The following is a 14,538-nucleotide window of genomic DNA, read 5'->3' as shown; positions in this document are numbered from 1 at the left end:
ACGGGCATGCCCGTTTGCCACCCCTAACACTAACCTCTAGATAACCACCAATTATTATATATCAAATGCAATTGGAATTAACGATGAATATTTTTACGATACTATAAATACCTTAATGTAAATTGCACAAACACGCTAAGTTTATCTTTTGATAATAGATTACATAAAAATATTTCATACACTAATGAGATAAATTGATTATAATAAGTTGTATTTCATGTATATATTTTTATTTTTGTGTCCTTTTTTTTTCAAATATCTCTATTTATAGAGACGTTTATGTCACTTGAGAAAGAGAAACACGTTTTCAAAATGAAATTTGTACCTTGCCAATGAACATTTATAATATTTGACGTTCATATTTATTCCCTACAAGTGCATTGGTTTTGTTGGTAAAGGCGTCTATATGTAGGGATGGAATAGGTGGGGTCTTAGAAGGTATGAATCTGACCTAAAATAAATCTTTAATGCTTGAGTCAGGCCTATGGCCGATTGTAGTTTTTTTTTTTTTGTCTGACATGATATTTTTAAAAATCTGGTATGGCCTAAAAGCTTGTTTCGTTTTAAGGATTTCAAATAGTTCATTTTACTTATTTTCTTGCATAGGCAACAATGTCTTTTATATACTATTTAGTCTATTTTCTAATAGATATACATATAGATCGATTTATAAAATTTCTTATGTTTTTAATAACCTAAATTTGACTTATTTAATTAAATAGGTTTTTTTAAAAAGTCAAAGTTTAGTCTTTTTATTAAATAGACTAGGCTAGACCAAATCTTAAATAGGTCAGAGTATAGACCTTTTTAGGTCGATCTAACTTATACTCATCCATATATATCTGCTTGGAAAGATCGAGTGCTCGAACTATAAATAAAATGAACTTTATTAATAAATATACAAAAGTAAGATTTAAATCATGCACCTTTACTAGGAGATCAATTCACGTTGTTATTATTTGTGCTTGCAATTAATATACATAAAAATACAAACTTTCAAATAATATTCAGATAATGATATCTTACGATTTGAAATATTACTTAGTAAATTAAGTTTTCACTCATCCCTGAATAGAATGTTAGACAAGTTTTGAACCAATTATTCATTAAAAAAAATGTGTATAGCTCACACATGAAATCTCGCAATTATCAAAAGAATTATAAAAATTGACACAATTAATAGAACATTGTGTTATGTGCCTTTTTCACGAGAATTTAAGAGGAAAATCATTTAACTCTATTAATTGGCTCCACTTCATTCTTGTATAGGTATACTATATCAGAAATGCAATACATTTCAGCAAATTCTTGATATATGTACATTAAGAGTAAAACTCAACCTTCTAATTTTTTTACTTATGGTCCTCCAAGTACTTTTGTCATTGGGATTTATTGGAATATGTACTTTTAAAATTGAATTCAAAACTTGTGTTAATCAAGTGTGAGTTGAGTTTCTATTATCGATTTCTTATATATGAGTTTGTATCACATTTTTACACGATTTCTTCAGCATTGTATCCTTATCAATCATTTTGTCAAATAATTATAACATATTTCTATTTTATTACTTTTGAATATTCAAACCATGTGTAACTATGTCTTTTATTTACTTTTTGTAGTTTAAACAACTATTACACAACGATAACAATGTAGTCAATGAGTTATTTTCTCATAACATTTTAAATCATTCAACATTTCCAATTAAATTATTTAATAACAAATAATATGATTTAAAGTTTCACTTTTTATTCAATAAACACACAATATAATTTACTTAATAAAAGAAGCATGTAAAACAATAATAAACAATTAAACATGAGTACCAAATTTCTATAATCAAAAGAATCATGATCATAAATTTATCATATTCGATTTTTTTTTATAGAGATAGTTTTGTCATGTTAAGCATAAAACCGTATCCAAATTAAATCTAAGTTTTCAGAATTTGTACCAAAAAAAAAGTTTTTAGGATTAAATTTTATTCTCTAAAGAGACTTTTATTAATTATAGCATACAACGTACCTGTATACACTTAAAATTTATTATACAATTATGAGCCATTAAAATTTATATTATATCTTAAATAACATAAGTTTGAATTTTAAGTCATAACACTTAAGTGAATTTAATAATATAAAGAAAATTAATTTTTATTTTATAGATAAATCAAAAGACATTAATTCAAATATATTAAAATAATTATATATATGAGGAGGAATATTCTTACTTTAAGTTATCAAGATTTACCATTGATTCTTTTCAATTTAATAGTTAAAAGTAATGAGTATTATTTTTCTCTATCCACATTTAATTACTTATTAATTTTAACCATTAGACAACTAAATTTTAATGAGTATATATATATATATATATATATATATATATATATATATATATATATATATATATATATATATATATATATATATATATATATATATATATAACCAATTTTAATAAATAAAAGCTCAACATTTTATGACGATATTTATGAGAGGATTAACAACTAAATTTCATAGTAAATAACTTTTTAAATAAATACAAATCTCAATCTCAGTATAACACACAATAAATTATACAAATCAAATAAAAAATATATTTTATTATATACAATATACACTTAAGTATAATTTGATGGTCATGCTCCAATTATTTGTCCTGATCATGTATCCTTTTCCTGCACTCCTAGAAACTTCACGTGGATCACAATTGAAAATATAACATCATTGTTTAGTAGTTCTTTAATCTGACATCATTTGATCTTCCATAAGATTGAAGCTTCTATATAACTCCATTGAACTGGAACATGACCTCTGATCTTTTGTCCTGACTAAAACACCGACTAAGATGATAGATAGTATTGAATATCCGTGAAATCGTTATTCAAAATTGTGCCATGAGCAAGAGAGTTTTCATTGGTGGACATGCCCAGTTTAAGAGATTGTTTATTTTATATTTTAAAAATTATTTTGATACTCTTGCTTTATTTATGTTATTCTCAAAAATATATATATTTTTAAAATAATTCTATGTTCAAATAAAAAACTAATTTAATTTAATTTTTGAAAAAATAATTTTTATTATGGAGAGAAAAACAATTTAATATCTACTCATTTGCACCAATATTAATAATATTTATGGAGCGAAAAACTATTTCTATTTTGAATGATTGTTCAACCATAATATATTTTGAAATGTCTTTAAACCATAATATATTTTGAAATGTCTTTAAACAATAATTAAAACACGCAGCTCCTAACATGACTGCCTTATATCGGTAAAATCATGTTAATATTCTCAACAGAATAACAAGGTTGATATACTTTTATTGTACTAAAAATGTCGAGTTTTCTTCTCAATTCATTCAATATATCCAAGGTTGTGTGGACAATAAAATCAGTCTCACCCTTTTATAACCGTGGGAATTTAGATCAGCCCTGTACATAACAATATCTCTTCCATTATATTTACACATCTTTAAAGACTCACTAGATTCTCAGCCCCCTATTTTGAGTTTTCCACCCTACACCAAAATCTAAAAGAACTTTTCTCTATGTGCAAAATTAAAGGTTGTTGAACTGATAAAATATTAAGTACTATCTTCTCATCCTGGAGGCTGACCCCTTGGATTGGATATGTCTCTTTCCGTTAGTCAAACCACTATCACTGACACTTCCTTCCACAAGTTTGTCATGAACATCAGAAAACTCTGTTCTCCATGAATGCAGGGGAACGAGGTCACAATCATCCTTGACCTTAGTGTTTTTCTTCCGCTCTTCATCATGTCGTTTTACATTTTCTGATATTTGATGAATGGTTTTGTTTATCTTTGAAATGCCCCTTTCAACCGGCTCTACCACATGTGAAACTGTAAATTTCATGTCATCAACAATCTGAAACAGAAAGACAGCAAAACAGAGCACAGATGAGTTTTACATAGAGATGAAAGAGAAAATTAAAATGTCTGAACTCTGAAGTAGAGTGCCAAATCTCACAATTTCACCACTTCCAAGAACCACATCACAGACGCTATGTGTAAACTTCATAGGTTTCTTATCTTTCTCATCTTGACGACCAAACCGCATTCTAGTTGAACGCTCACAGTCACGAACCTCTGCAGGATCAGGAGGTGTCCCCAGTGATGCATAGTCAGCCATCACCGCTGCATTGCGGACACATCGCTCTCCTCTTTTGTAAGGTACTGCAGGGAAAACATAAAGGTGCACAACAGCAGCAACGCCCATCTGTAAACAATGTTACGATGGGGAATCATTTAAAAAATGCCGATCTAGAACTTCATAATTGATTGAAAGCTTTTTTCATGTTGATGACAATCAGAAATTCCAATTCAAATAAGCATCACGGGACACGCAACATTTAACATAGAGAAAACCAATGTAAGATACTAAATACTCCCTCCGTCCTAAATTATAAGACGTTTTGGTCATTTCACACGAATTAAGAAATATGGTTATTACCTTATGGGATAGTGAAATGATGTATATAACTTTACAAAAATATCCTTCAATAGTTACAAGGAAATCGAAAATTAAAAGAATTGAAAGAAGGAGAAATAAATAGTACTAGTAGAGGATATATTAGGCAAAAAGTCATTAATGATATATTGGCATTGTAAAGTGGCTTATAATTTGGGACAAATAATTTTGGCAAATTGACTTATAATTTAGGACAAAGGGAGTAAAAAACAGATGACTCAGAGCTTAAAACCAAAATGAGTCCCAGTCCCTGTACAAAAACAAACCTGGCATGATCTTTTTGAAATGTTCAAGAAAATAGAGTAGAGAATGATCATCTCTCATGTGTACCCCCAGTCTTATGGAAGCAATCTTCCACAGTTCCATAATCCAGTTATGGATAGATCTAGAGAAGAGACTGTAGCCAAGCGCATTTGTCCCTCTCTAAACCTCACAGTCTCTCAACTCATGTAGATATTATATGTGCGTGTGTGTTCCTTGATAAGGTAGTATTAATAAATGCGTAGTATTAATAAATGACAAGCACAATCATCAAAAAGTTCTTATGCATTAGTTATATATTGGCAAAAAATGCAATATCCAAAGTCAGGTAATTTCAACAGTTTAACAAAACATAGCTTGAACTATTGGCCTGCATTAGTTATATACTAGTATTAACAAAAAATGCAATATCCAAACAGAAATAACACACCTCTATGCAGATGATATAGTCTTGTATACGTGTTTTCAGCTCTTGAGCAAGTGACCCCTGAAATGCTCCCATAGAAAAAAGAAATGCTACAGCCAATCCTTGCCACCACGTTAGAAAGACTATTGATTTAAATGTTAAAAATTTGGCTAATGGTTTAATTGGCTCCAGTTTATCTTTAATGACAGAATAGAATTGTACGAGGCAATACAGGGCCCAGGTCTGACTAAAATTAAGAATACTTGCCAAGTAGGGATACCTGCAAATACCAAAGAGAATCAGGATTCAGGCAGTATAATCGTCATGACAAATACAGATATGGAAATAGAAAAGTGGAAATAATAATACATGTACTGATTTCAATAGTCTTACCCATATCTCCATTCAAACTGCCCCTCTCCATAAACCCCAAAAGTCTGGAGGATCACTGCCAGCATTGCACAGATCATTTTCAGTATCATCTGGAATGAGGTTTTAGTCAACATTAACAATAAGAAAAACATGGATTCCAGTTTCCCAAAAAGAGAGAACAGTGGAACAAAAGCACAAATCACCAAAATCTAACATACATATTGAACGATGCCAATTTTCACAGATTGATAGAAGTCAGGGCCGAGATACCAGTCTCTTAAGATCCAATTTAAAGGAAATGGATGTTCTACAACTCCATATGCATATGCATCTTTCAGGAGAGGAGTGCTGGAGTCTGTTACGCTCATACTTTCCATAAATTGAATTGTTTTCTCCTCACCACCTAAAAGCAACCATAAACAAATTTGTACAAAACAACCATAAACAAGTGTTTACAAAGAGCATGACCAATCCAACATAATTTAAAATTTAAGATGTAAATCTTTTAGCCATGTGTATAATAATAACATTCAAGCCTCACATAATAATAGATTTTAAATTAGACTTGACTGAAAGGATAATCTCTTAAAATATCATAATCCTTAAACTTTTTCCATGGAAAAACATATATATGAATAATAACTACAACTAGTGAAATTAGTAAGATAAGCAATCCATTTGACATACCTAGGCAAGCTATCAGGTATCTTTCAAAGCAATATAATGCAAAAGCCTCATAGCAGTCCCGGATAATTGCACAATTAAATGCCGCACTGGAATCCAATAGTGACAAAAACTGCATCATATAAACATCAGAACATAAAAATATACTATTAAAACTATTATTATATACACCAAGAAACTGATAATAATGTTGCAAGTCAGTACAGACGGTCCTTTCAGTAATGCATAACCCAAGTTTTTTCTTAATATAAGTTAAATAAGACTAAAATCTGTTATAAATGAAAAGGAGGCAGTTTTCCTATTCAGATTCAATTAACAATAAGATATAGTAACGATCGCTATTAGATGCCAGGAAATTCTCAAAAACCAACTAGCCTAACATGAATATGCAAGTGAAAAGAGGAGCGTTTTAGCCTGACTGTGGAAGAGAATGACATGAGAACTCTTTAGAATTAATAGACCCAATTAAATGATGGTATTATGATAAATAATGAGAAAGGAGAGCATCTGGCCATTTACTTGGCATCTCTTACCGATTCCAATGAATAGACAGGAACCATTAAAATGAGACCAATCAAAAACTTCTGCTCCTGATTAAAAAATATATAGAAAGTATTAGCTTTTGTTCATAAAAATTAGAAAATATTATGAAATGAAAGGAAGGTAATGCAGGAGGAAAAATAAGTAGGACTCAAAGTATAGGAGTGCATATATAAACCTCGGGCTGATTATAGGCAGCTAAATGCTCGAATATTAGGTACATGGAGAGGACAAGGGCAACAAGCACAAATATACTTGCACTGAAGACTGTCCAGCTAACAGTTCCTGTGGACTCCCCGCCTATATTGGGCCACATACTCCCAGATCTGCTAGTGGACTCAACGACAGTAAAAAGAAATATGCAAGAACATAGAACATCCATCAAACCCATTCTCCGGAAAACTAGAAAATGGTTGTAAAGAATGTTCTTCTCTTGATTTGATCAACCCTATGCTTTGCTATATTCCAGACAGTGTGAAGTATCTCCACTCCCACAAAACCTTATATTTTGTTTGATTTTCTCTCTTTCTTCCTTTCTATACTAAAAGTGGAAACCGGAACCCTTTAAGATATAGTATATAAAACAAGAAAACTGCCCTTTTGATGCATTATCAAACTTAACACGCAGCACACAGAACTAACAGTCCATCAACAGCAGCCAAAGAAATTTCCTTTTGATGTATGTAGAAAACCTGAATTGAGATAGGAAATCTATCATGCACTGACAATTGAATTATCTGAGAAATAGTGTTTACCTATTAAAAATATATTCATTAAGTCTTAGAAGCAATTACAGGTGGTTCAACTAGTAAGCATCTTCGAGATGATAAATATTTGGTAATACTAAACCTAAGAAATAAAATATCAAAAAACTCCAAAGCTCTAATAATGTCATTTGCACTGTAAAATTCAAAATTTAAAGCATCATTCAACATCTACATGTCAAGATAGTAATAACTCAAACTGTAAAGAGTTCCATAATATGATAGGGAAGAGAGATATAGAAAAAGCCTATCATCAGAGTAATGCAAGCTGGGTAAACTGGCGCCATTTTTTATCAATCACAAAATAGTTCAAAAACTTCCATATAGTAACAATTTCTAACTACAGTGCCATATATGCTCCTAACTATTTTCTGATTGCCATCGCATCAATTACCTTTACCTACATACAGGAATCACAGAGCACAAGGTACACGAATAGAAAATAAGTGCAAAAATCTCATATTGAAAGTTGATCTAAACAACAAATTGGACATAATCATCAGGCAACATTCATTCCATTTGAGTACAAGACATAGTCATACACTATTACAAACTATTTCTGCTATTCCACGAAGCAAGGACATGGTTCTATACTTATCCATTCTTTTCGTTTTAGGCATAAGACATCATTATAAGCAGAAGCAGTACAAAGGGATTTTGAATTACATACAGACCGCAAACATCGAAAAGAAACCGATAGACAGTATGATAGACAAGACAATATGTGCATTTAGTAACATTGGTATTTACTATTCACAGCAGCTAAGGGTACTAATGGAAGACAGTCATCACAGAATCTAAAAGCAATAATTTCACTTCTCACTAGCAATAAACGTTGACAGTACTTTACAAATTCAACCACGTCAAGGTTAACCTAACATAATTGCAATTCAATTCATCACACAAACAAGTTCAGCAAAACAAGGTAAACTCAAAAATCGATCATAACGAATTCAAAAACTATCACATAGATACATATTCCAGGCTTCTTTCAGATTTAATAACAGATAAGCGTTCAACGTTCAACAAACAATGATGAATTTTCAATACAAATATCAAACAATGGCCAAAACCCTAGACCTCGAGTAAACGGAGATGGTGAAGAAAAAACACCGTGAACCGAAACGAAAAACGGTGCAATAGGAACAATGAATCGCAGAAAGCAATGAAGAAAATTTTAGGGATAGGGTTTCGAACCGGTGTTCATCACGTGCTTTTCTCGAGAAAATTGAAATGAAATTTCCCAGGAGAATAGAGAGCAAGAAAAGGAAAGAGGAGCGGAAAAATAATAATAATAATAATATCAATAATAATAAAAAAATAAAGAAGGAAATGGAGAAACGGAATTTTGCTTCGGCAGTTGGAAAACAAAAATATCCAATTAATTTTTTATTATTATTTGGGAGAAATGAGAAAAAGTGGAAGGAACTAATGTGATGCAGACACGTGGATGTTGTGGTCACGGATAGGATCAAAACCGTTCATTATGATGTCGGTTTTACAATTTGGCATTTTGTGTAAAAAGTGTTTTTAGTTTTTAAATACTTGGAGAGTTTTTGAGTATTTTCTAAAATGAGAAAGTTTTTATGAAATTAAGCAAAATGAAGCTTCTTCAAAATCACGAAGGTTTTGTGGTTTATACCAAACAGTCAGAGGAAGAACGCAGTGTTTGGTAGTGCAAATATTTCTGTGTACATATTGTTTGGTACCTGTCTGTGTCACCATTGCTTTCTAAAATGGATGCACACCGACTTTTCATTACTTTCATATATATCGTTGCTTATAATATCTTTTTTTTATTAAAAGTGTTGAATTACATTTTTATTAATCACAAGGTTAAACAAGAAACTGAAAAACCTTTTAATTGGTTTTTGACATAATAACGATATTGGCTGATTAATATAAGTAGTGGATTTCTCAATACACCCCATAGATCTTTTAGATATCATACAAAATTTTAATTTTGTCCTGATTCCGTAGATCCACATCATGAAGCACCTCTATTTTACAATAAATGTGTTTCTTTTCGTAGATGTATCTAAAAAAACATTAAAAAAATAGTATAGTATAGTTAAAATCAAGTGATTTCAATCCAGCAAGCTTTCTGTAGTTGCATCTACTGAACATGGTGAAAATAGAGTGTTCCGTAGATGCACATGCGGAACAGTCTGCTATATTTTCAAATCAGTTTCATTTTATTCCAAAACTAAATTTTGGTTACAAAAGTGTAACGTAATGCATTTTAAACACAATAGTAGGTAAACCAAAAAAAAAATACATCGTAAAAATAATGTAGATCATAATGTAGAATACATCATCAAAGTAACATAAGTAACATACATCATCAAAGAAATACAAACATCAAAAAAAACCACAGGCATCACTACTGTGTGTGCCGGACATCATCATGCTGCTCTCATATGCGTCTGGCCCCGCCTCCGCCTCTGCGTCCACCACGCCCTCTCTTGGCTTTGCCTCTAGCGTCAAGTGCCCCACCAGTCTTGACACGATTTCTATGGTACAGAAATACCTCCTTTGTCAGCCTAATCATAACATCCACCACACGCCTCTACTCAAACCCCTTAGAGAATAAACCATCTGCAATGACTCTCAGGTCCGTGTCAGCTATCTTACCACACCGAGGAAGAAGATCCTGAGTGTGGTCCAACTCAGCCTGATGAGCCTGCAGAATCTCCTCGTGGGCTGATCTAGGTGGATCTCCATGTGCAGCGGGAAGCATGTACGAGTGTGACACTCTATAGTACTAGGTGATGTACTCCTCGACGCAGCTTCAGACGCTCTCTGCTCTCGTCGCCCGAGCCTCCTCAGAAATCATGTGATGCTCCCAGTCCGCAAAGACCTCATCTAACTGCTGACGGGTCATGGTGATAGGAGCGGAGACTATAGGGTCGTGAGGTATTGTCTGTGCGTAGCCAAACTAACGCATGACGCGCTCCGGAAGATAACGTACAATGATGGTCGAGCTGGTGGCCAACCATCTAGAATATAATGTTATCTCATCAAAGGGAACCGTCTCTCGATGCGCAGCATACCAGTCATAATGTGCGTCCTCGGCAGCCATCCAATCAAGTCCGCGCTTGTAAGGATCCGGCACCTGGTTCTCTCTGAGGGGTGAATGCACTGGCACACTTGATCATACGTTTTACACATCAAACAACACCTACATTGTCTCTATACTACATTTTTAAAACTATCTAATCATTTTTATACCTAAATATCGAATTCTAATTCAATTTTACAAATATTCGAAAATAACTCGAAATGTCGAAAACTTACCAATTAAATAGAGATTTGAACTTGATAGATTGTATTAATACTTGATGTTGACAATGTAGGCCGATTTGGGAGAAAGAAATTAGAAGTTTGATATTCGGGGTTGAGAGTTTGAAATGAGGGAAGGAAAATGTTTGGCGCGAGTTATAACGTCAAACACTTCCGTAGATGCATCTACGGAAGTGTTCTGTATATTCATCTATGGAACAAAATAACACTAAAAAATGAGTGTTTCCGGAGATACATCTACGGAAGCTGGAGGACATTTCTGTCAATTCGATGGTACATAAAAGATGCATGAAGGAGATAAAAATTGTCTATAGTTATAGATCTTTTAATTCTTCCTATAAAAAATGTTTTAGTTCTTTATTATTTATTAAAAGAGTGGTGTTATTTTTATAAATTTAAAATTCCATTAACAATTTGTTAACCATACCTTTAGTTTTGTTTTAAATGAACCATACTTAGTTGAAAGCATAAAAAATTAGTCTTGAAAAAGAGTGGTGTTATTTATATGGGTTTTTCTAACCTATGCAACCTTGCATAAGATAAGAGACAATTAATACACCACTTTTTTAAATATAAATTACCATATTTATATTTATTTATGTTCATCCATTAATTGGGTAGGAGAGAGAAAATATAAAAGATTACTTTTCAGCAGAAAAATCATTAATATGATAATTTATATGGAAAGAAATAGTTTATTAATTGCCCTTATCTTATGCAATGTTGCATAGGTTAGAAAAACCCATATAAATAACACCACTTTTTTTCAAGACTAATTTATATTTATTTGTCTTGTGGAAAAAATACGAAAGTATAAATATAGATAAGTTAATCATGAAAAAGAGGGGGGAGGGGGAATGAACATAAAAGTGTCAATTATATTCTCATTATATTTAAAATTGATTGATGTAGGTTTAGAATTAAGTTAAAATTTAGGATCTTTGATTAATACTATATTTCTTACCATCTCACATAAATACTCTTTGATATTGTATTTATTATTTAAAATAAAATTATTATATTTTTATTATCATTTCTTTTTTAATAATAAAATCAAAATATTTTTTAATATCATTTCAAGTAACTCAATAGAACATACAAAAATTTTATACTATGATCATAATTGACAAATAAATGTGTGGATAACTTTTTTTTAAGGTTAGTCGGTTGCAACGTCAAATATCAAAAACAAATTTAAATAAGGGTGGCCAATACAAACCACAACAACTAGCTATCGAATAAAAAAGAATCCGTGGAATTTATCTAGTTTATCTAGTGGGAATTATAAAGAAAAAAACAACTATTTTTAATGGTGTCAAACTAGCCCAAATCAAGGGAAAGAGCCAGCTCCACTAAAGATGGCCAATACAAACCACAACAACTAGCTATCGAATAAAAAAGAATCCGCGGAATTTATCTAGTGGGAATTATAAAGAAAAAACAACTATTTTTAATGGTGTCAAACTAGCCCAAATCAAGGGAAAGAGCCAGCTCCACTAAAGATGAGGGAAACCTTAAATCCAAACTCAACTCAAAGAGAGTCTTATAAGCAAAGGTAATAGAGTAGTTATCGTCTGAACCGGGTATGGTTCTTCTCCATTTCCTAAAAGAAATGGAAATTTTCATTAATAATAGTTTTATGTGCATAAAGTTAAATAAATTATTGAATATATGTCACATGTATTAGATATGCGTGAAATTAACACATAAAACTATAATAATGGAGAAAATGGAGAAAGAGAAAAATGGAGAGGATTCTAACACGTCTGACCTATGATGCCACCACCAATGGTCGTCAACAATAAAGAAAATATTTTCATTAATAGCTTGAATGGGATAAAAAAATTAACTCATATGCCTAGACAGACGGGGCTTTCCACCGCTAAAAACCCCAAACCAACCTATTATCTCCCAAACACTCCTATCTTTCTGATCTAAAATGAGGTACAATTTATCAAATCTAACTTTAAGGGGATTATCCATAACCCAAGGCTCGTCCCAAAAATGGCAAGAAGATCATAGTCCACTTTCCTAGGCATGCCCTCCATAAGCTAATAAGAGGGATCTCCCGCATTAGAACCTAAAAGAGAATTACATTTCAACCAAGAAGAAGCAGGGGCGACACTAGTTGATCCCCCATCCCCTTCCTCTTCCATAAATAGAAGAAGTTGCATGCTCTGATATCTAGCAGAGAGAATATCACACCACATACCTAGGGCCTTTGAGAAAAGCGTTCAACTCCATTTCTCAAGCGAGGCAAGGCTAAACAAGTGAAGATCACCAACCCCCTAAACTCTAACATCTTAGATTTACAAACATCAAACCATCTAACCCAAGATATATTCCCTTCTTCTTTAACACCAACCCATAGAAAATCTTATCTGAAACATTTGTGGTCCTATGTATTCTGCATATTATGATGTTACCATTTGTGATTTTGATGATAACAAAAGAACAAAGGTAAAATAATCATGAGCATCTCAATGTAGAAGTTGTCAAAAACGAAGCTGTGAAGGTTTTAGTGTTAAGAGCAAAAGTAGTCAAATACAAATATCAACATTGAAAGGACCTGAAGTTGTAAAAGCTTGACCGATCATATGCCTTATTTTTTATTTATTTTCTTTTGGATCAAATTTATTCAATTAAGAAAGAGTAACTCTCAAGGTACTAAGGAAATACACACACATGCTAAAACGTTTTACAAAATAATTATATTTCAAAAACCTTCTAAAAACTACTTTTGGCCTCTAACTAATCGATTAGGAAGTGTCCTAACCAATTAGGAAAGAAAAAACTTATTCTCTAATCATTTAGAACTTATATCTAGTCAATTAAGGAGTAAAGTCTGTTAGAACAAGATTTGTTCTGATCAATTATCTTAGTTTTGATGATAACAATAATATGAATTTTGCTTAAGATAATATGGTACTCTAATCCAATGCAATTTCCTTTTCAGGAAATATATATAAAGAGTACGCATAATTCAGCGCTCAGAAGCTTTGTCTCAAAGGGTTCAGCATGCAACATCAGAACATGGTCTGGCAAGACATCAGAAGATGGTCGAAGCAGAATCAGAACATGGGTCTATGGAAGCATCAGAAGAACAAGAGAACAGAAGCACTGAAGTTCTGATGGTATCACGCTCAGAAGCACTTCAAGGTCAGAAGATCAGAAGATGCTATGCACCAAGCTGTTTGACTCTGATGATATTCAAACGTTGTATTCACAAACATCAGATCAGAAGAAAGTACAAGTGGCAAGCTACGCTGACTGACAAAAGGAACGTTAAAAGCTATTCTAGGCTACGTCAGTAGACACAGCGTGAACAAGGCTCGAGGTAGTTGACAAAAGCGTATAACATTAAATGCGATGCTGTACGGAACACGCAAAGCATTAAATGCATTCAACGGTCATCTTCTCCAACGCCTATAAATATGAAGTTCTGATGAGAAGCAAGGTTAACGATTCCGCACCAAAACAACTCAAATTAACTTGCTTAAACTCTGTTCAAATCAAAGCTCAGAACCTTCATCTTCATCAAAGCTCACTACATTGCTGCTGTAATATATTAGTGAGATTAAGCTTAAACGTTAAGAGAAATATCACAGTTGTGATTATCGCTTTTTAGAAGCATTTGTAAACTCTTAGAATTGATTACATTAAGTTGTAAGGAACTAGAGTGATCGTGTTGGATCAGAATACTCTAGGAAAG

The 14,538-nt window shown here is 32.2% G+C and overlaps 1 protein-coding gene across 2 annotated transcripts; it reads right to left on the bottom strand.

Moving 5' to 3' along the window:
* Positions 1-3,239: 3,239 nt before the first annotated feature.
* On the bottom strand, positions 3,240-8,874 carry LOC131622562 (protein LAZ1 homolog 1-like). Of its 2 annotated transcripts, none has more exons than XM_058893599.1 (9): positions 8,721-8,874; positions 6,938-7,451; positions 6,753-6,809; positions 6,223-6,331; positions 5,754-5,938; positions 5,557-5,645; positions 5,188-5,443; positions 3,996-4,244; positions 3,240-3,893 (listed from the first exon to the last, which is right to left on the bottom strand). In XM_058893599.1, exons 2-9 carry the CDS (start codon positions 7,148-7,150, stop codon positions 3,597-3,599), a joined length of 1,455 nt encoding a protein of 484 aa, XP_058749582.1. In that variant the 5' UTR covers positions 7,151-7,451; positions 8,721-8,874; the 3' UTR covers positions 3,240-3,596. The 2 variants fall into 2 exon arrangements, with proteins under 2 accessions (XP_058749582.1, XP_058749583.1); XM_058893600.1 differs by lacking the exon at positions 8,721-8,874 and adding an exon at positions 8,604-8,717.
* Positions 8,875-14,538: the final 5,664 nt, after the last annotated feature.

Source organism: Vicia villosa, unplaced genomic scaffold, assembly GCF_029867415.1.
Source record: "Vicia villosa cultivar HV-30 ecotype Madison, WI unplaced genomic scaffold, Vvil1.0 ctg.000032F_1_1_3, whole genome shotgun sequence".
Lineage (NCBI taxonomy): Eukaryota > Viridiplantae > Streptophyta > Magnoliopsida > Fabales > Fabaceae > Vicia > Vicia villosa.
Note: the sequence above shows the minus strand (reverse complement) of the source record. Positions and strands in the feature narration are given on the sequence as shown.

What these genes read in the sequence shown, in the direction of transcription:
- LOC131622562 (XM_058893599.1), bottom strand. Translation starts at nt 7,150, where the DNA reads ATGGGTTTGATGGATGTTCTATGTTCTTGCATATTTCTTTTTACTGTC. An exon ending in CTGCCTATAATCAGCCCGAG is followed by an intron (nt 6,810 to 6,937) that starts GTTTATATATGC and finishes TTTTTTAATCAG; the next exon opens with GAGCAGAAGTTTTTGATTGG. An exon ending in CAGTTTGAATGGAGATATGG is followed by an intron (nt 5,444 to 5,556) that starts GTAAGACTATTG and finishes TGGTATTTGCAG; the next exon opens with GTATCCCTACTTGGCAAGTA.